Source organism: Aulostomus chinensis, chromosome 1 (genome assembly GCF_037954235.1).
Source record: "Aulostomus chinensis isolate RoL2024-O1b breed Wild chromosome 1, RoL_Achi_v1.0, whole genome shotgun sequence".
Classification (NCBI taxonomy): domain Eukaryota; kingdom Metazoa; phylum Chordata; class Actinopteri; order Syngnathiformes; family Aulostomidae; genus Aulostomus; species Aulostomus chinensis.
Window position 1 is genome coordinate 35,048,574 of NC_141320.1, and position 23,307 is coordinate 35,071,880.

General features: G+C 40.5%; 1 protein-coding gene and 2 non-coding genes across 3 annotated transcripts in view; 2 read left to right on the forward strand and 1 right to left on the reverse strand.

The window, feature by feature from the left end:
* Positions 1-3,626, forward strand: part of LOC147271430 (NACHT, LRR and PYD domains-containing protein 3-like) — a 36,671-nt gene extending 33,045 nt beyond the window's left edge. The window contains exons 11-12 of the mRNA XM_086202768.1: positions 1,128-1,301; positions 1,746-3,626. Coding sequence (XP_086058894.1) covers positions 1,128-1,301; positions 1,746-1,773 — 202 coding nt within the window. The 3' untranslated portion in view covers positions 1,774-3,626. The remainder of the gene's footprint in view (positions 1-1,127; positions 1,302-1,745) is intronic.
* Positions 3,627-5,980: 2,354 nt separating this feature from the next.
* Positions 5,981-6,052, reverse strand: trnaa-ugc (transfer RNA alanine (anticodon UGC)). The gene has a single exon. It is a non-coding gene; the product is annotated as a tRNA-Ala (tRNA).
* A 1,625-nt stretch (positions 6,053-7,677) lies between these two features.
* Positions 7,678-7,749, forward strand: trnae-uuc (transfer RNA glutamic acid (anticodon UUC)). Its single transcript has one exon. It is a non-coding gene; the product is annotated as a tRNA-Glu (tRNA).
* The last annotated feature ends 15,558 nt before the right edge of the window (positions 7,750-23,307 follow it).

Sequence of the window (23,307 nt, forward strand, 5' to 3'; positions counted from 1 at the left end):
TGAGCTGATGTTCAAGCCACATGAAGGTCAGTTTTATTCTGGAGGGTCGATCGTTGCCTGATCAGTGAGCAACCGGCCGTCTGACATTTGGAGGAATTTCAAACGCTCAGAAGTGTCGGTCAGCGTCGTCGTGATCTCCAACAGTGGAAGCAGAGCTACCAGCCCTTTCTCCAACCTCAGGTCACCTGACACTTATACAGTGATGTGCCACATCACGGAGGCAGGTTGGTTGCTATGGCAACAGCAGGAATGCCTGTCAACGACTGCTGTGAATCTGTTCTTTATAAATAGTCACCTTCCAAACCTCCCTCAGTGGTAACCATGGAGCAGTGGGACGTCACTCAAGAAGTGATGGTCAACTTCAGCACGAGTGCCTGAGTCCAATGTGTTGTTTTCCTGACCTCCAGCCTGGATTTCCAGTTGTTTCCAGGCAGCAGCAGCGTTTGCTGCCGCCTCCATAAAAAGGCTCCAGCCACCCAGAGGTGTCTGCCTGCTTCGTGCAGCGGCTCCAAGCACTTCTGGTTGAACACCATCTCTCTTTGATGTGGGTGGGGACTCGTCACCATGGTAACACAGTGGAGGAGGAGCTTGTTCCTGTGGTTCATCCTTAACTATGAATGTGTGATAGATTCTCTAGTAATGGAGAAAGAAGCGTTTTATCAGAGGGTAGTGAGAAGGTGAACTCCTGTCGTGAGTGACGGGACTCAACAACCTGCACGCAGTCATGACAGTGAAACAGCAGAAACCTTCCTGATCAAAGCAGGTCACCAGAGAGAAGTCAGAACAAAGACTGGAGGAGGAAGTGTTCCATTTGTTGGTGAAGACCAGAGGAACTTGACAAAGCAGCTGCTGGTGTGGGAAGCAGTGAGAGCAGATGGACAGAATCCAGCTGTTTGTCAACAGTTCCTCTGGAATATCCTGCTGGTAGTAGATTACTGAGGCCTGGTAGCTTTGTTCCTGAGGAAACTGTCACTGTGACGGTGCAGTTGGACCACAGCCTTTAGCCTGGCACTGCTAAAGCAACTATAAACACCTCACTAACTTGGAGTGAAGACCATCAACATCTGAGAGGTTCAGGTTCCAGGATTTGGTAGAACAGTGAATGAACTCTGTTCTCTTAACTGCAGCCTTTTAGGTTGTGGGATCAGAGAGGAAGGTTTTACTTCTCTGGCCTCGGCTCTGAGCTCCAACCCCTCCCACCTGAGAGAGCTGCACCTGAGCCTCAATCATCCAGGAGGCCCAGGAGTGGAGCTGCTGTCTGCTGGACTGAAGGATCCTCACTGGAGGCTGGAGACTCTCAGGTAGGAACATAGAAGCAGAGCTTCAGAACAACAATAAAGGTTCTCCCCAGAACTTCCTCAGAACCGTTTTAGTCATATTTGCTTTGTTCTCTGGTGTTTGATCAGACTTGAGACCAACTGGAGGAGGCCCTCAGGGAGATGTTGGGCCCCAAAGTGACATCAAAATATTTCAGACATGATGGACAGTTTCACAAAATACTGATTATTTCTAGTTTGTTTCATTCATAACTGTTACAGTGAAATACTATAAACCAGCACATCTAAAGTTCACTGCAGTTTGAAAAGACAATGTCCCTGAAACGTGGGTGCAGAGTGACTTCCTGCAAGGTGGTGCCTGAGGCCTCCATCAGAACCTCCTGTGTTTTTAAACTGTCCAGCTAAGGTGAGCGTTTGCTTCCTGCTGAGGCTCATAACCACCACTTCTTTGTGATTTCTTTTCTCCAGTCTTGAGCCACGAGCCTGGTGGACTTGAAGGTGCTTCAAATGTGGAGTTTGTCTCCTGAAGGACGAGCTACTTGAGTGCGTCCTTGCTGGTCTCTCCCTGCCCAGAAAAGGAGTGTTGAGTTTCCCTGTGCAGCTCCTGAGCCCAACCAGTGGAGGTTGATTCCCTGAGGCTCAGTTCCCCAGACAGCTTCAAGATTCAGGCCTTCTCAACTTTTCCAGATGAAGGTTGTTCCTGATTGTCTCCTGTTTGTATTCCTGCTGACCCCTGACCCTGGTAACCCTCCTGATGAAGGTTGTTCCTGATTGTCTCTTGTTTGTATTCCTGCTGACCCCTGACCCTGGTAACCCTCCTGATGAAGGTTGTTCCTGATTGTCTCTTTTGTATTCCTGCTGACCCCTGACCCTGGTAACCCACCTGATGAAGGTTGTTCCTGATTGTCTCATGTTTGTATTCCTGCTGACCCCTGACCCTGGTAACCCTCCTGATGAAGGTTGTTCCTGATTGTCTCTTGTTTGTATTCCTGCTGACCCCTGACCCTGGTAATCCTCCTGATGAAGGTTGTTCCTGATTGTCTCATGTTTGTATTCCTGCTGACCCCTGACCCTGGTAACCCTCCTGATGAAGGTTGTTCCTGATGGTCTCATGTTTGTATTCCTGCTGACCCCTGACCCTGGTAACCCTCCTGATGAAGGTTGTTCCTGATGGTCTCTTGTTTGTATTCCTGCTGACCCCTGACCCTGGTAACCCTCCTGATGAAGGTTGTTCCTGATGGTCTCTTGTTTGTATTCCTGCTGACCCCTGACCCTGGTAACCCTCCTGATGAAGGTTGTTCCTGATTGTCTCTTGTTTGTATTCCTGCTGACCCCTGACCCTGGTAACCCTCCTGATGAAGGTTGTTCCTGATTGTCTCTTGTTTGTATTCCTGCTGAGCCCTGACCCTGGTAACCCTCCTGATGAAGGTTGTTCCTGATTGTCTCATGTTTGTATTCCTGCTGACCCCTGACCCTCCTCACCCTCCTGATGAAGGTTGTTCCTGATTGTCTCATGTTTGTATTCCTGCTGACCCCTGACCCTGGTAACCCTCCTGATGAAGGTTGTTCCTGATTGTCTCTTGTTTGTATTCCTGCTGACCCCTGACCCTGGTAACCCTCCTGATGAAGGTTTCTGCTGCATTCAAAGAGAACTTCTTGACATGAACTTTTTTATAGACTTTACAACGACGTTAAAATGAAGCAGATGTTTGATTCCCAAGAACTCAGGTTGTCAAAGGTTGTTGAAGCTGAGCTGAAACGAATCCTTTGGGCCAGCAGACGTTCTCTTTTCTATCCATGTTAGAATTAAATAGATGAGGACTCCCAACTCCTTGAACCGTTGAGCAAAGGAAGTCAGAAGTGAGGTTCATCTTGAAAGAGTACCAAACTCCATGTGACGTTAAAGGGAGACAGGATTCAGGTCTGTCCTCCTCAGCATGGATGAGGACTGCAAGGTAGTGATTGGATGATGATCCCTTAAGGAGTGAACTGACACACTACACTAACTGTGTCGGCACTGTTTTGACACAGTGTTGGCCACTCAATAGCGACCCCTGCAGGAGTTCTCAATCATTGCAGGTAAACAAACTGAAAAAAGATGGAAAAGCTTCCATACTGCTAACCCAACATCAGCCTGTGAAATAACATTTAATCGCTCATCCTTTCCTTCAAATATCATCTCATCATTGTAGAATTTCATTTGTTCAATTTGTTTGTGTAAATGCTAAAATGAGTCGCTATGTAAAATGGAGCAAATTTGTCTATAAAAAAATTCAGAACTGAAATTTTCAACTTCTCTATGGAATTTTGTGAACTTAAGTGTTGAATCATATAAAATAAAAGACTAAAAAGTGATTCATTTCTGCATTTTTATTGAGGAACACAAGTTCTGTCAGGTCCATTCATGTCAAGAAACAATGGGATGATAATGTGCTTGATTGTTTATTCTAGCACAAACTGGCGGTACGGCTCTGTTCAGAGGAGTCCCCTGAGAATTTTTCATGAGCACCATGAAACAGGGGACCAGCAGCATGAGGGAAGGTTCTCCCAGTTTAAGACTGGAAGAGCAAACATACCCCCGTGAACAGAGCAGCAACATGACATGGAACAAACTATGCCATGTATTCACGACAAGGTGGAGCTGGGGAGGTGGAGGGTAGCAAGTTGCGAGCAGGAGCAATTGTACAGGAAATGGCAGCAGATAGCAGCAGGCAGAGCAGCATAGCCAGAAGCTAGCAGAGCGGTCGTTGAGGCCGGGTGACATTTAAGTTGAGAGGGGTCAATCAGAAGCGAGGGATTTGATCAGCTGATGCGAAGCAGCTGTAGATAAGCTGATTGATCAGTTCGATTGATGGATGGGAAAGCCAATCACGGCTTTCCCGCGGACTTTAGCTTTTTGGTGACAGCGCCACCTATCAAATTAGATGACAGCAAAATACTCCTTTCTAACAATAGTATAAAAGGTTTATTCCACCAAAATACTACTTCCTGTCCTTTCGTTTCTAACTATAGTATAAATGGTTTCTTCCAATTCCACCAAATACTTTCTAATTTATAGTTTTAAAGGTTTGTTCCACCAAAATACTTTCTAATTTATAGTTTTAAAGGTTCATTCCACCAAAATACTTTCTAATTTATAGTTTTAAAGGTTCGTTCCACCAAAATACTTTTTAATTTATAGTTTTAAAGGTTCATTCCACCAAAATACTTTCTAATTTATAGTTTTAAAGGTTCGTTCCACCAAAATACTTTCTAATTTATAGTTTTAAAGGTTCGTTCCGCCAAAATACTTTCTAATTTATAGTTTTAAAGGTTCATTCCACCAAAATACTTTCTAATTTATAGTTTTAAAGGTTCGTTCCACCAAAATACTTTCTAATTTATAGTTTTAAAGGTTCATTCAGTTGAGGGCTCCTGGTTCTGTGTGAGGGGTTGAGGGTCGATATGGGATGATGAGGAAGATTTCATGTCACGATGGTCCTGCTAAAGTAACTGAGAGTCATGATATCAAACAATGTCATCAAAATACACTTGAACTCTTAAAATGGCAATAAAATCTACTGGAATCATTTCACCACAAACACTTTTATTGTGTTTTTGTGAGCATCATTTTTCAAACATGATAACATAAACTTTAAAAAGGGTCCATTCACTAACACTCTTACTTGAAGGTAGTCACTGATATCAGTAAACAGCTGATAAAGATTTGTGTTCATGTTTTAATTCTCTACTCTGACCTGTGCTGAGACACTGGACCAGAGAGGAAGACCTGCTCAGCCTCCTGCATGGACCAGTTCTGCAGCTCAGTGATGACGATGAGGGATTCAGCATTGAGTTCATTTTAAACTTTTTGGAGGAAACAACTGTAAATTAACCAGCAGTTACTGGTGATGCTTCACAGTTTCCAAGCTCAAACGGCCTCCTGCTTGTTGGACTCACAATTTCCAAAAAATGTAGACATCAAAAGTCAAATCATGGTTTTGTTTGGTTTTGTGTTGTTTTGTTTTTTACTGGAGGAAAACTTCAAATTGTGATGATGTGTCTGACTTAGAAACTGAACCCCCAAAAATCAAAAAGTCTCCTGCTTCTGTGCCGTGATCTCTGAGCTGATCATGATTGATCTCATCAATAATCCTTGGCAGCCGACCAGTCACACACAGCCCCCCCCCACACACACACACACTGAGACATGCAGCAGCTCACAGTAACTGCCTCAGTCACACAGCAGATAGACTCCTTTCTATAACAAGATAAGCAGTAGAAATGGATGGAAGTGATGATGAACTGATGAACAGGTGATTTGTCCAAAAGTCAACATCAGATTCATTTCCAATCTGTGGAAGCAGTTTCATCTTGAGGTTCCAGGTAAGAACAGCCAGCTGTGGGCTGACACACATCTCTTCAGGAGCACTTCTATGCTCCAAACTTGCCAGGCTGAATTGTGTCTGTATTCTGAGGGCAGCAGGAGGACGGAGGAGTGAGGACACACACATTTGGAACTGAGAGCAGCTGTGTGTGGGATTTCCCCAGCAAAGATAAAACCAGCTCCTTCATGCTGGCTATGAAGGCTCACAGTCACACTGACCCAGCTACAAATACTTTGATATGCAACAGACTGGTTTCTCTTCTGGTAGTTTGTTATCAACTGTTGTCACATTTATGGATCAATTTAGCCGACAAAATGAAGGCTCCAAAGGACCAGCTGGAGATGCCGGGGATTGAACCTGGGGCCTCATACATGCAAAGCATGCACTCTACCACTGAGCTACACCCCCTCTGTCAGAGTCACTGTTTAACTGATGCAGCAACACAAACACAGACACAACATTTTTATTCTTCATTTTAGGGATAAAAAGGAAGTCAGCCTGTGATCTCAAAGGCTCTGTGATCTCAGTAGTTTCACTGTGATATCAGCCCACACAACCTTAGACCACAGAGGCAAGTCAGGCTCCAGGAAGCTGAGGCTGCTCCGTTCTCAGTCCAGTCCAGAGTGAAGGTTTTCCTCTCAGAAGCTTTCCAATCCAGCCCAGATCCTCTCTGACTGGCAGGAGTCTTTGACGAATAAATAATCATGATATTGAACGTCTGCTCATCCTCAGAATGAAGTAAAAGTATTTGTGTTCCTAAAATAATCTCCAGATGCTAAGATCAATTATTAACATTGATTGACAGCTCTAAACTGAGCCACCATCACTATACAGTTGCAACTGAAATATTTAGAAATATTTCAAGGAAGCAGCAGGCCCTCATCCGCCCCGGTCCACCCGACTGTGTCCCCTGAGACAGATGACAGCTCACTTCTGGCAGAGGCAGTTGGGTTGAGGACCGTTGCTGATGTCATCAACCGATGTCTCCATCACCAAAGGTGACAGACAGGATGGTCATGGACATAAAACAGAGGCCGAAGAATGAGAAAGAATGGTTGTCCTGACTGAAGTTTAGCTTGAGCTTTTTAATTTGTTACTAAAGAAAGTATTGGTACAAGTAAAGGCAGGCGAACTTTCCACAAATATTCAGAATTAACTTTGACAACCAAAACATGAACCAAGACGACAAAATAGTGAACATGAAAAAGGAACCAGTCCCACCTTCTTGTGTGTTCCTGCTGAAGTAAATGTTTATGAAGATTTGTTGTGTTCTTTTTCCAAAGGTCCAGCCAGCATTGCAGGTCTCAGGAGGAGGAGCCACTTCAGCAGGATCTGTGGGACAAATCCCCCCACGGTGAGACCTGTCCAGCTCCCTGCAGCTCTGCAAGTGTTACCAACTCTTCATTCCAGCTGTTTGGTTGAATCCCATTTTTTCACCTTTGAACCTTTTGAACACTGATGAGGAGGTGAGGCTGGAGGCAAAACCACAACCTCACGTCATCTCACAGGATGAACCAAAATGCCAGACACTTCCTGTTACTGCTCTAGCACCACCTGTCTCCCCTCCATGTCTTTACCATCTGTGCAGCTTCCTGCTGTCCCTGGACCCTCACAGGTGATCGCTCCACCTGGAGCCTCACAGATGGGTTCTAACCTCCCAATACCGGCAGCCCAGCCTCAACCCACTCAGACACAGTCACCCATTCAAGCTGGGCCTGGTACCACACTCCAGTACAGACAGAGAGAAAGAAGACACACGGGATCCTTTGAAGAAAATGCAGTAAAGACAGGAAGCCCCCATCACATTGTCAGTGTTTCAGTGACTGGCATTGAGAAGAGACTGAGACAAAGTCAGTTATGAATGGAGGGCTGAGTTGGAGCAGAGGGGGGCAGGATCCTGGGGGTGGACTGTCTTTAGGGGGCTGAGGTGTCTGGTGGTCTTGGTGGACCCTCTGCATCTCAAGCTGAGACAACAGAGTCCTGTGTTCTTGAGTCATTGTGTATAGTCTCTGTTGTTGGAAAGCTCAATGTGGTCCCTGATGGTCTAGTGGCTAGGATTTGGCGCTTTCACCGCCGCGGCCCGGGTTCGATTCCCGGTCAGGGAATGAGTTATTTAGAGGTTGAGGGAGAGGTGATCAGGTGGTCCACATGATGGTGGAGGTGATGAACTGTGAGTCCATCATGGCTCCACTCTCACCCCCATTGTAGTGTTCTTGGTTCACTCTGCCATGGCCCCATGTTGAAGGGTGACTGTCTCATTCAGGTTCAACCCTTTGTTAGACACTATTAAGTCACTGACTCCCAAACTCTGTAATCCTCCTTAGTAGCTTTGGTTCCTTGCAGCACAGAAAGTCTGTTCACTGATGTAGGAACTGGAAAACTTAGAGCTCCGTTCCTTCGTTCCTTCCTACACTGAGCAGAACAAACACAGAACAGAGAGCAGTTCCTCCTACAGTTCTCAGAAAGTCTGAGGGCACCAAAGAAAGGAGGGAAATGCAATCAATGTTGAATTATTTTACATTTCTTATATTTGATCAAAGATAGAACTTAATAAGCGTCCATCAACCTGCAGGACAAACTCCTTCACTGTGTGGGAGGTTCAGAGTCCCTGGTTTGATTGCAGCTTTGACCTGAGCAGGTGTTCATCCTCATCTCAGTAACAGGGGGACACTTTATCACAGCAGTGGACAAACATCAGCATTCATCACCCAGCAGCTCCTCTGATCAACAGAACAAGCTGAAGTATTCTGAGAAGGAGGGCATGGATCCCTCTACCTCTCACATGCTAAGCTAGCACTCTACCATTGGAGCTCAGTCCCTGCTAATGAGCAGCAGATGGTGGAGGTTGACCTTCATGCAGGGTTGGATGACCTTCACCAGTTGGAGCTTCTCTGGTTGACCAACATGTGGAATCTCTGTCAATACTCCAGTGGTGTTTAAGTGATGACAGTATGGGTTAGTGACTGGGAGTGAGTGTGTGTGTGTGTGCGCGTGTGTGTTTGTGTGTGTGTATGTGTGTGTGTTTGTTTTTGTGTTTGTATGCAGATTTTTGCCTGGAGCAACGGATTTTATTTGAAGCAAGAGACTCCAGATCAAAGTCAGAATTGATGATGATGTCATCAGGGGGCTTTGATAGTGTATTTATTTGTACCTAGAATTCTCTCTTTGATCTCAGGAGGACATGAAAGAAACCCAACTGAGGAAAGTAGAGGAGAACATTCAGCTTCATTAGAAACACTTGAACTGTGTTGAATTATATATATATAATTTTATATATATATATGTAAGTGTGTAGTTTTATATATATATATATATACACACATATATATATACATATATATACATTATATATATACATATATATACATATATACATATATACATATATATGTATATATATATATATATATATATATATATATATATATATATATATATATATATATATATATATATATATATATATATATATATATAGGGCTGCACGGTGGTACAGTGGTCAGCACTGTCGCCTCACAGCAAGAAGATGCCGGGTTTGAGTCCCGGCTGGAGCACAGGATCTTTCTGTGTGAGTCTCCATGTTCTCCCTGTTCCTGTGTGGGTTCTCTCTGGTACTCCGGCTTCCTCCCACAGTCCAAAGACATCAAGAGGGGACGAGGCTGATTGATACTCTAAATTGACCATAGGTATGAATGTGAGTGTGAATGGTTGTTCGTCTCTCTATGTTGGCCCTGCGATGGACTGGTGACCTGTCCAGGGTGAACCCACCTCTCGCCCGTTGATGCTGGGATAGGCTCCAGCCCCCCCGCGACCCTTAATGTGTAGGAATAAGTGGAAGATGACGATGGATGGATGGATATATATATATATAAAAATCCTTCTGTGAATATCTTTTCTGTCTGTAAATCCTTATTTCTGTTCTCCACTCTTTATTATGCTATCTCTTTCTACCCCGGGACCAGAGTTCAATTTTCGTACCACCAACATGGAAATGTGAGTGGTTTGACAATCAAGATCCTTGAATCCTTGAATCCTTGAATCCAAACGTCTACAGAAACATAAAAACTGCAGCATCAAAAACGATAAGGAGAGTGATTTTCATTTCAATGTTTTATTCAAACGTCCCACAAAAGAAAGGAGTTTACTGTTCAGTCCACAAACAAACTCCAACTCTGCTTTCAAGAACTCATCACCCTGTTGAAGCTCTGGTCTCCATGGCAACAAAGCACACACCTTCATAAAAGCTGTAAACCACTCAGGAGCCAGCCTGCATTTGTGTGTGGAAAGAGATAGAAACCCCAAAAGATGGTGCACATTAGTCTCTCTCCTCAGCTTCAGTGTTCAGACACAGCAGTGTGTGTGTGTGTGTGTGTGTGTGTGAGCAACAACTTAACACAGGAAAGGAAACCATAACACTGATCATTGAATGTACAGCCACACTTCAACTCAATGAATGCTCTGCACAGAAGAATCCAGCTTCATTCCTGGATCAACAAGTCTTCTTCCAGCGAGTCAAACTCAATAAAAAAGCAAACAAATCCAAGCAAAGGACAAGGAACTCCAGCATTTTCCCTCCCTGATGACATCCACTCAGTTTTTAAAGGTGAATGTGGTGCAGACGGTGCAGTTTGGCTGCAGGTCTTGGACAAGGCTCTGAGATGCTGGCTGCTCAACAAGAGAGAAGGGCTGGAGACCAGGAACTAGAAAGCTGAGGACTGCACTGTCCACACTCCTCTGAGACCTGCTTCCTTTCTTCAAGCGTCATCAAGACGTCCCAGCCTCAGATTTTCTGATTGGAGACAATGATGACCACAAGTACAAGGAATAAAAGACAAGACAAAACAAACGCAAAATCCATCCAAATCCATTGATTGATTGATTGATTGATTGCTGCAGTTCTAATGTGGAGTTTCAAACTCAGAGAACCACTGCCGTAAAACACAGAAGAGGAAGAAGAAGGATTTTTATCCGGAACTGAGATAAAAATTGAAAAAGTTCAAAATAACATGAAAAATGGCAAATAATGTGTTGTTGTTTGTTGCCTTCAATCATTGCAGGAACAACATGAGATGGAAAAACAAGTCTTTAATCTATTTAAAGTAGAAAGATGTCTGTAGACAACATCCACTCCAAATAGTCAAACATGCTGTGAGGTATTTTTATCTCACAAGTGGAAAAATGTAGAATCTTCATGTCATTACATGTCGTTCTCCATTGGGTCACTAGGGGGCAGCACCTACCTGCATCACCAATATGAGCCTTCAGTCTGTCAGGGGGTAGAATTCAGTCACCACCAATGACATCAGAGTCAGAGTTTAGACATCAAAGACAGACATTAAAGCCTCTCTGATAAAACAAAAATATCCTGCAATATTTTTTTTCAAAAGTGAGACCCTCTTTATTCTCTAGTTTCATCTGCTGCAATAATAATGAGCATCTTTGTCAGTCTACTGATGAACGTCAGATATCTTTGATGACCAAACCTGGACGTTTGTCTCAGTTTGACTGGAAGTCTCATTCATTCATTTCTCCTCCATGATTTCCTGCAATGATTTCCTGGTTCTGCTCCATTCAGGTTCAGAGAGCTGAGATTAAAATCTCTCAGGAATAAAAGAGGAGACACCAACAAGTCAGCATGGAAGAGGAGCAGCTTTTCAAACTGGTCACCCTGGCTGCTGGTCTGGGCCTCCCTTTGCCTCGGTGCTCCTTGAACCAGTGAAGGTCCTGGTCCAGTCTTCTCCACTGAGTCCTCGTCAACAGGGAGCACCTCCCCACCAGAGAGGTGCAGGGCAAAGGAAAGGAAAACTCCAACCAGAATGAACGCTGCACTAAAAACTGCCCTCCATTTCTTGAGGGGAACGTTGGGTCTTCCTCAGGCAAATGGCAGTCAGCAGTGGCTCAACATCTGAACTGAGCCCAGACCTGGTCAGCTGATCATTCACCAGCTCAGCCCCTCCCACTCATGACGAAGACCTTGAAAACCCCAACATCACCTCCTCCGCCTCAGTCTGGCGTGTGTGGATGGAGGGCTGTGATGTCAGCAGCGATGACATCACTGACACAAACACACTGATCTCTGACTGGTTTGGTCTGAGTGGGATTCAGTGACATCACACGACCTGCACCAGCCATCTTGCTCTTCTGACGCCGACCGGCAGAAGGAACAGAGGAGGTGAGGGGCCTCACGTTGTCATGGCAACATGGAAACATTCCACTCCATCAGTGGTGCCTCCATCAGACGCACTTTGTCTTTGTGAAGATCAAAGTGAAAGGAAATAATAAAATAAAACAATGAAGGCTGCATGAACTGAGTGACACACTTGAGGATGACATCAGCGAATATAAAAATAATATAATATAATATAATATAAAAATATTCCGACAGTGATGTCGGAAGAATTGCTAATGAACTCAAGATGATGCTAACAGTAATGGAGTGAAACTTTCGAATAACCTCAAAGTGATGCTGACAGTCATGTAGAAAGAGTTGCTACGAACCTCAAAATAATGCGACAGTAATGTAGTAAAAGTTTCTACGAACCTCAAAATATTCCGACAGTGATGTCGGAAGAATTGCTAATGAACTCAAAGTGATGCTGACAGTAATGTAGTAAGAGTTGCTACGAACCTCAAAATAATGCGACAGTAATGTAGTAAAAGTTGCTACGAACCTCAAAATATTGCGACAGTGATGTCGGAAGAATTGCTAATGAACTCAAGATGATGCTAACAGTAATGGAGTGAAACTTTCGAATAACTTCAAAGTGATGCTGACAGTCATGTAGTAAGAGTTGCTACGAACCTCAAAATAATGCGACAGTAATGTAGTAAAAATTTCTACGAACCTCAAAATATTGCGACAGTGATGTCGGAAGAAGTGCTAATGAACTCAAGATGATGCTAACAGTCATGTAGTGATAGTTGCTAAGAAAGTCAGTGATGCTTACAGTAATGTAGTAAGAGTTTCGAACAACCTCAAAGTGATGCTGACAGTTATTTAGTAAGAGTTGCTAATGAACTCAATTAAATGCTACAGTGATGTCGTGAGAATTGCTCATGAACTCAAAATGATGCTAACAGTAATGTAGTGATAGTTGCTAATAAACTCAAAGTGATGCTGACAGTAATGTAGTAAGAGTTGCTACGAACCTCAAAATAATGTGACAGTGATGTCAGAAGAATTGCTAATGATCTCAAAATGATGCGACAGTGATTTAGTAAGAATTGCTAATGAACTCAAAATGATGCTAACAGTAATGTAGTGAAACTTTCGAATAACCTCAAAGTGATGCTTACAGTCATGTAGTAAGTGTTGCTACGAACCTCAAAATAATGCGACAGTAATGTCGTAAAAGTTGCTACGAACCTCAAAATATTGCGACAGTGATGTCAGAAGAATTGCTAATGAACTCAAAATGATTCTAACAGTAATGTAGTGATAGTTGCTAATCAACTCAGTCATGCTTACAGTAATGAAGTAAGTGTTTTGAATAACCTCAAAGTGATGCTGACAGTCATGTAGTAAGAGTTGCTACGAACCTCAAAATAATGCGAAAGTAATGTAGTAAAAGTTGCTACGAACCTAAAAATATTGCGACAGTGATGTCGGAAGAATTGCTAATGAACTCAAGATGATGCTAACAGTCATGTATTGATAGTTGCTAAGAAACTCAGTGATGCTTACAGTAATGTAGTAAGAGTTTCGAACAACCTCAAAGTGATGCTGACAGTCATTTAGTAAGAGTTGCTAATGAACTCAATTCAATGCTACAGTGATGTCGTGAGAATTGCTCATGAACTCAAAATGATGCTGACAGTAATGTCGTGATAGTTGCTACAAACCTTAAAATAATGCGACAGTAATGTAGTAAAAGTTGCTCCGAACCTCAAAATATTACGTCAGTGATGTCGGAAGAATTGCTAATGAACTCAAGATGATGCTAACAGTAATGTAGTGATAATTGCTAAGAAACTCAGTGATGCTTACAGTAATGTAGTAAGAGTTTCGAACAACCTCAAAGTGATGCTGACAGTCATTTAGTAAGAGTTGCCAATGAACTCAATTCAATGCTACAGTGATGTCGTGAGAATTGCTCATGAACTCAAAATGATGCTGACAGTAATGTCGTGATAGTTGCTACAAACCTTAAAATAATGCGACAGTAATGTAGTAAAAGTTACTCCGAACCTCAAAATATTCCGTCAGTGATGTCGGAAGAATTGCTAATGAACCCAAGATGATGCTAACAGTAATGGAGTGAAACTTTCGAATAACCTCAAAGTGATGCTGACAGTCATGTAGTAAGAGTTGCTACGAACCTCAAAATAATGCGACAGTAATGTAGTAAAAGTTTCTACGAACCTCAAAACATGCGACAGTGATGTCGGAAGAATTGCTAATGAACTCAAAATGATGCTAACAGTAATTTAGTGATAGTTGCTAATCAACTCAGTCATGCTTACAGTAATGTAGTAAGTGTTTCGAATAACCTCAAAGTGATGCTGACAGTCATGTACTAAGAGTTGCTACGAACCTCAAAATAATGTGACAGTGATGTCAGAAGAATTGCTAATGATCTCAAAATGTTGCGACAGTGATGTAGTAAGAATTGCTAAAGAACTCAAAATGATGCTAACAGTATTGCAGTGAAACTTTCAAATAACCTCAAAGTGATGCTTACAGTCATGTAGTAAGAGTTGCTACGAACCTCAAAATAATGCGACAGTAATGTAGTAAAAGTTTCTACGAACCTCAAAATATTCCGACAGTGATGTCGGAAGAATTGCTAATAAACTCAAAGTGATGCTGACAGTCATGTAGTAAGAGTTGCTACGAACCTCAAAATAATGCGACAGTAATGTAGTAAAAGTTGCTACGAACCTCAAAATATTGCGACAGTGATGTCGGAAGAATTGCTAATGAACTCAAGATGATGCTAACAGTAATGGAGTGAAACTTTCGAATAACCTCAAAGTGATGCTGACAGTCATGTAGTAAGAGTTGCTACGAACCAGAAAATAATGCAACAGTAATGTAGTAAAAGTGTCTACGAACCTCAAAATATTGCGACAGTGATGTCGGAAGAAGTGCTAATGAACTCAAGATGATGCTAACAGTCATGTAGTGATAGTTGCTAAGAAACTCAGTGATGCTTACAGTAATGTAGTAAGAGTTTCGAACAACCTCAAAGTGATGCTGACAGTTATTTAGTAAGAGTTGCTAATGAACTCAATTAAATGCTACAGTGATGTCGTGAGAATTGCTCATGAACTCAAAATGATGCTAACAGTAATGTAGTGATAGTTGCTAATAAACTCAAAGTGATGCTGACAGTAATGTAGTAAGAGTTGCTACGAACCTTAAAATAATGCAACAATAATGTAGTAAGAGTTGCTACGAACCTCAAAATAATGTGACAGTGATGTCAGAAGAATTGCTAATGATCTCAAAATGATGCGACAGTGATTTAGTAAGAATTGCTAATGAACTCAAAATGATGCTAAGAGTAATGGAGTGAACGTTTCGAATAACCTCAAAGGGATGCTGACAGTCATGTACTAAGAGTTGCTACGAACCTCAAAATAATGCGACAGTAATGTAGTAAAAGTTGCTACGAACCTCAAAATAATGCGACAGTCATGTGGTAAGAGTTGCTAGGAACCTCAAAATAATGTGACAGTAATGTAGTAAAAGTTGCTACGAACCTCAAAATAATGCGACAGTAATGTAGTAAAAGTTGCTTCGAACCTCAAAATATTGCGACAGTGATGTCAGAAGAATTGCTAAAGATCTTAAAATGATGTGACAGTGATGGAGTGAACGTTTCGAATAACCTCAAAGTGATGCTGACAGTCTTGTACTAAGAGTTGCTACGAACCTCAAAATAATGCGACAGTGATGTCGGAAGAATTGCTAATGAACTCAAGATGATGCTAACAGTAATGTAGTGATAGTTGCTAAGAAACTCAGTGATGCTTACAGTAATGTAGTAAGAGTTTCGAACAACCTCAAAGTGATGCTGACAGTCATTTAGTAAGACTTGCTAATGAACTCAGTTCAGTGCTACAGTGATTTCGTGAGAATTGCTCAAAAACTCAAAATGATGCTAACAGTAATGTAGTGATAGTTGCTAATAAACTCAAAGTGATGGTGACAGTAATGTAGTAAGAGTTGCTAGGAACCTTAAAATAATGCAACATTAATGTAGTAAGAGTTGCTACGAACCTCAAAACAATGTGACAGTGATGTCGGAAGAATTGCTAATGATGTCAAAATGATGCGACAGTGATGTAGAAAGAATTCCTAATGAACTCAAAATGATGATAACAGTAATGGAGTGAAAGTTGCTAATCAACTCAGTGATGCTTACAGTAATGTAGTAAGTGTTTCGAATAACCTCAAAGTGATGCTTACAGTCATGTAGTAAGTGTTGCTAAAAACCTCAAAATAATGCGAAAGTAATGTAGTAAAAGTTGCTACGAACCTCAAAATATTGCGACAGTGATGTCGGAAGAATTGCTAATGAACTCAAAATGAAACTAACAGTAATGTAGTGATAGTTGCAAAGAAACTCAGTGATGCTTACAGTAATGTAGTAAGAGTTTCGAACAACCTCAAAGTGATGCTGACAGTCATTTAGTAAGAGTTGCTAATGAACTCAGTTCAATGCGAAAGTGATTTCGTGAGAATTGCTCTACAACTCAAAATGATGCTAACAGTAATGTAGTGATAGTTGCTAATAAACTCAAAGTGATGCTGACAGTAATGTAGTAAGAGTTGCTAGGAACCTTAAAATAATGCAACAATAATGTAGTAAGAGTTGCTACAGACCTCAAAATAATGCGACAGTGATGTCGGAAGAATTGCTCATGATGTCAAAATGATGCGACAATGATGTAGTAAAAGTTGCTACGAACCTCGAAATATTGCGACAGTGATGTCGGAAGAATTGCTAATGAACCCAAGATGATGCTAACAGTAATGTAGTGATAGTTGCTAAGAAACTCAGTGATGCTTAAAGTAATGTAGTAAGAGTTTCGAACAACCTCAAAGTGATGCTGACAGTAATTTAGTAAGAGTTGCTAATGAACTCAATTTAATGCTACAGTGATGTCGTGAGAATTGCTCAACAACTCAAAATGATGCTAACAGTAATGTAGTGATAGTTGCGAATAAACTCAAAGTGATGCTGACAGTGATGTAGTAAGAGTTGCTACGAACCTTAAAATAATGCAACAATAATGTAGTAAGACTTGCTACGAACCTCAAAATATTGTGACAGTGATGTCAGAATAATTGCTAATGATCTCAAAATGATGCGACAGTGATGGAGTAAGAATTGCGAATGAACTCAAAATGATGCTAACAGTAATGGAGTGAAACTTTCGAATAACCTCAAAGTGATGCTGACAGTCATGTAGTAAGTGTTGCTACGAACCTCAAAATAATGCGACAGTAATGTAGTAAAAGTTGCTACGAACCTCAAAATATTGCGACAGTGATGTCAGAAGAATTGCAAATGATCTAAAAATGATGCGACAGTGATGTAGTAAGAATTGCGAATGAACTCAAAATGATGCTAACAGTAATGGAGTGAAACTTTCGAATAACCTCAAAGTGATGCTGACAGTCATGTAGTAAGTGTTGCTACGAACCTCAAAATAATGCGACAGTAATGTAGTAAAAGTTGCTACGAACCTCAAAATATTGCGACAGTGATGTCAGAAGAATTGCAAATGATCTAAAAATGATGCGACAGTGATGTAGTTAGAATTGCTAATGAACTCAAAATGATGCTAACAGTAATGGAGTAAAAGATTCGAATAACCTCAAAGTGATGCTGACAGTCATGTAGGAAGTGTTTCGAATAACCTCAAAGTGATGCTGACAGTCATGTACTAAGAGTTGCTACGAACCTCAAAATAATGCGACAGTAATGTAGTAAAAGTTGCTACGAACCTCAAAATATTGCGACAGTGATGTCGGAAGAATTGCTAATGAACTCAAAATGATGCTAACAGTAATGTAGTGATAGTTGCTAATCAACTCAGTGGTGCTTACAGTAATGTAGTTAGTGTTTCGAATAACCTCAAAGTGATGCTGACAGTCATGTAGTAAAAGTTGCGAGGAACCTCAAAATAATGCGACAGTGATGTAGTAAGAATTGCGAATGAACTCAAAATGATGATAACAGTAATGGAGTGAAACTTTCTTATAACATCAAAATGATGCCAACAGTAATGTAGTGATAGTTGCTAATAAACTCAAAGGGATGCTGACAGTAATGTACTAAGAGTTGCTACGAACCTCAAAATAATGCGACAGTAATGTAGTAAAAGTTGCTACGAACCTCAAAATATTGCGACAGTGATGTCGGAAGAATCGCTAATGATCTCAAGATGATGCTAACAGTAATGTAGTGAAAGTTGCAAAGAAACTCAGTGATGCTGACAGTAATGTAGTAAGAGTTTCGAACAACCTCAAAGTGATGCTGACAGTCATTTAGTAAGAGTTGCTAATGAACTCAATTTAATGCTACAGTGATGTCGTGAGAATTGCTCAACAACTCAAAATGATGCTAACAGTAATGTAGTGATAGTTGCTAATAAACTCAAAGTGATGCTGACAGTGATGTAGTAAGAGTTGCTACGAACCTTAAAATAATGCAACAATAATGTAATAAGACTTGCTACGAACCTCAAAATATTGTGACAGATGATGTCAGAATAATTGCTAATGATCTCAAAATGATGCGACAGTGATGGAGTAAGAATTGCGAATGAACTCAAAATGATGCTAACAGTAATGGAGTGAAACTTTCGAATAACCTCAAAGTGATGCTGACAGTCATGTAGTAAGTGTTGCTACGAACCTCAAAATAATGCGACAGTAATGTAGTAAAAGTTGCTACGAACCTCAAAATATTGCGACGGTGATGTCGGAAGAACTGCTAATGAACTCAAAATGATGCTGACTGTAATGTAGTGATAGTTGCTAATCAACTCAGTGATGCTTACAGTAATGCAGTAAGTGTTTCGAACAACCTCAGTGATGCTGACAGTCATGAAGTAAGAGTTGCTACGAACCTCAAAATAATGCGACAGTGATGTCATAAGAATTGCTAAAGATCTCAAAATGATGCGACAGTGATGTCAGAAGAATTGGTAATGATCTCAAAATGATGCTAACAGTAATGGAGTGAACGTTTCGAATAACCTCAAAGTGATGCTGAAAATCATGTACTAAGAGTTGCTACGAACCTCAAAATGATGCGACAGTAATGTAGTAAAAGTTAATACGAACCTCAAAATATTGCGACAGTGATATCGGAAGAACTGCGAATGAACTCAAAATGATGCTAACAGTAATGTAGTGATAGTTGCTAATCAACTCAGTGATGCTTACAGTAATGTAGTAAGTGTTTCGAATAACCTCAAAGTGATGCTGACAGTCATGTAGCAAGAGTTGCTACGAACCTCAAAATAATGTGACAGTGATGTCAGAAGAATTGCTAATGATCTCAAAATGATGCGACAGTGATGTAGTAAGAATTGCGAGTGAACTCAAAATGATGCTAACAGTAATGGAGTGAAAGTTTCGAATAACCTCAAAGACATGCTGACAGTCATGTAGTAAGAGTTGCTACGAACCTCAAAATAATGCGACAGTAATGTAGTAAAAGTTGCTACGAACCTCAAAATACTGCGACAGTGATGTCGGAAGAATTGCTAAAGATCTCAAAATGATGCGACAGTGATTTAGAAAGAAGTGCTCATGAACTCAAAATGATGCTAACAGCAATGGAGTGAACGTTTCGAATAACCTCAAAGTGATGCTGACAGTCTTGTACAAAGAGTTGCTACGAACCTCAAAATAATGCGACAGTGATGTCGGAAGAATTGCTAATGATCTCAAAATGATGCGACAGTGATGTAGTAAGAATTGCTAGTGAACTCAAAATGATGATAACAGTAATGGAGTGAAACTTTCGAATAACCTCAAAGTGATGCTGACAGTCATGGAGTAAGTGTTGCAACAAACCTCAAAATAATGCGAAAGTAATGTAGTAAAAGTTGCTACGAACCTCAAAATACTGCGACAGTGATGTCGGAAGAATCGCTAATGAACTCAAGATGATGCTAACAGTAATGTAGTGAAAGTTGCTATGAAACTCAGTGATGCTTACAGTAATGTAGTAAGAGTTTCGAACAACCTCAAAGTGATGCTGATTTCATTTAGTAAGAGTTGCTAATGAACTCAATTCAATGCTACAGTGATGTCGTGAGAATTGCTCATAAACTAAAATAATGCGAACAGTAATGTAGTGATAGTTGCTAATAAACTCAAAGTGATGCAGACAGTAATGTAGTAAGAGTTGCTACGAACCTTAAAATAATGCAACAATAATGTAATAAGAGTTGCTAATGAACTCAATTCAATGCTACAATGATGTCGTGAGAATTGCTCATGAACTAAAAATGATGCGAACAGTAATGTAGTGATAGTTGCTAATAACCTCAAAGTGATGCTGACAGTCATGTAGTAAGTGTTGCTACGAACCTCAAAATATTGCGACAGTGATGTCGGAAGCATTTCGAATAAACTCAAAATGATGCTAACAGTAATGTAGTGAAAGTTGCTAATAAACTCAAAGTGATGCTGACAGTCATGTAGTAAGTGTTTCGAATAACCTAAAATGATGCTAACAGTAATGGAGTAAAAGTTTCGAATAACCTCAAAGTGATGCTGACAGTCATGTACTAAGAGTTGCTACGAACCTCAAAATAATGTGACAGTAATGTAGTAAAAGTTGCTTCGAACCTCAAAATATTGCGACAGTGATGTCGGAAGAATTGCTAATGAACTCAAAATGATGCTAACAGTAATGTAGTGATAGTTGCTAATCAACTCAGTGGTGCTTACAGTGATGTAGTAAGTGTTTCGAAAAACCTCAAAGTGATGCTGACAGTCATGTAATAAGAGTTGCTACGAACCTCAAAATAATGCGACAGTGATGTAGTAAGAATCGCTAATGAACTCAAAATGATGATAACAGTATTGGAGTGAAACTTTCGAATAACCTAAAGGTGATGCTGACAGTCATGTAGTAAGAGTTGCTACGAACCTTAAAATAATGCAAAAATAATGTAGTAAGAGTTGCTACGAACCTCAAAATATATCGACAGTGATGTCGGAAGAATTGCTAATGAACTCAAAATGATGCTAACAGTAATGTAGTGATAGTTGCTAATCAACTCAGTGATGCTTACAGTAATGTAGGAAGTGTTTCGAATAACCTCAAAGTGATGCTGACAGTCACGTACTAAGAGTTGTTACGAACCTCAAAATAATGCGACAGTGATGTCAGAAGAATTGCTAAAGATCTAAAAATGATGCGTCAGTGATGTAGTAAGAGTTGCTAATGAACTCAATTTAATGCTACAGTGATGTCGTGAGAATTGCTCAACAACTCAAAATGATGCTAACAGTAATGTAGTGATAGTTGCTAATAAACTCAAAGTGATGCTGACAGTAATGTAGTAAGAGTTCCTAGGAACCTTAAAATAATGCAACAATAATGTAGTAAGAGTTGCTACGAACCTCAAAATATTGCGACAGTGATGTCGGAAGAATTGCTCATGAACTCAAGATGATGCTAAAAGTAATGTAGTGATAATTGCTAATCAACTCAGTGATGCTTGCAGTAATGTAGTAAGTGTTTCGAATAACCTCAAAGTGATGCTGACAGTCATGTAGTAAGAGTTGCTAATGAACTCAATTCAATTGCGACAGTGATGTCGTGAGAATTGCTCATGAACTCAAATTGATGCTAACAGTAATGTAGTGACAGTTGCTAATAAACTCAAAGTGATGCTGACAGTAATGTCATAAGAGTTGCTACGAACCTAAAAAAAATGCAACAATAATGTAGTAAGAGTTGCTACGAACCTCAAAATAATGTGACAGTGATGTCAGAAGAATTGCTAATGATCTCAAAATGATGCGACAGTGATTTAGTAAGAATTACTAATGAACTCAAAATGATGCTAACAGTAATGGAGTGAACGTTTTGAATAACCTCAAAGTGATGCTGACAGTCATGTACTAAGAGTTGCTACGGACCTCAAAATAATGCGACAGTAATGTAGTAAAAGTTGCTACGAACCTCAAAATATTGCGACAGTGATGTCAGAAGAATTGCTAATGAACTCAAAATGATGCTAACAGTAATGTAGTAAGTGTTTCGAATAACCTCTAAGTGATGCTGACAGTCATGTACTAAGAGTTGCTACGAACCTCAAAATAATGCGACAGTAATGTAGTAAAAGTTGCGACGAACCTCAAAATATTGCGACAGTGATGTCGGAAGAATTGCTAATGAACTCAAAATGATGCTAAAAGTAATGTAGTGATAGTTGCTAATCAACTCAGTCATGCTTACAGCAATGAAGTAAGAGTTGCTACGAACCTCAAAATAATGCGACAGTGACGTAAGAAGAATTGCTAATGAACTTAAAATGATGCTAATAGTAATGTAGTGATAGTTGCTCATCATTTCAGTGATGCTAACAGTAATGGAGTGAAAGTTTCGAATAACCTCAAAGTGATGCTGACAGTAATGTACTAAGAGTTGCTACGAACCTCAAAATAATGCGACAGTGATGTCAGAAGAATTGCTAATGATCTAAAAATGATGCGACAGTGATGTCGTAAGAATTGCTAATGAACTCAAAATGATGCTAACAGTAATGGAGTGAAACTTTCGAAAAACCTCAAAGTGATGCTGACAGTCATGTAGAAAGTGTTGCTACAAACCTCAAAATAATGCGAAAGTAATGCAGTAAAAGTTGCTACGAACCTCAAAATATTGCGACAGTGATGTCAAAAGAATTGCGAATGAACTCAAGATGATGCTAACAGTAATGTAGTGACAGTTGCTAAGAAACTCAGTGATGCTTACAGTAATGTAGTAAGAGTTTCGAACAACCTCAAAGTGATGCTGACAGTCATTTAGTAAGAGTTGCTAATGAACTCAATTCAGTGCTACAGTGATGTCGTGAGAATTGCTCATAAACTAAAAATGATGCTAACAGTAATGTAGTGATAGTTGCTAATAAACTCAAAGTGATGCTGACAGTTATGTAGTAAGAGTTGCTAGGAACCTTAAAATAATGCAACAATAATGTAGTAAGAGTTGCTACGAACCTCAAAATAATGTGACAGTGATGTCAGAAGAATTGCTAATGAACTCAAGATGATGCTAACAGTAATGGAGTGAAACTTTCGAATAACCTCAAAGTGATGCTGACAGCCATGTAGGAAGAGTTGCTACGACCCTTAAAATAATGCAACAATAATGTAGTAAGAGTTGCTACGAACCTCAAAATAATGCGACAGTGATGTCAGAAGAATTGCTAATGATCTCAAAATGATGCGACAGTGATTTAGTAAGAATTGCTAATGAAATCAAAATGATGCGAACAGTAATGGAGTGAACGTTTCGAATAACCTCAAAGTGATGCTGACAGTCATGTACTAAGAGTTGCTACGAACCTAAAAATAATGCGACAGTAATGTAGTAAAAGTTGCTACGAACCTCAAAATATTGCGACTGTGATGTCGGAAGAATTGCTAATGAACTCAAGATTATGCGACAGTGATT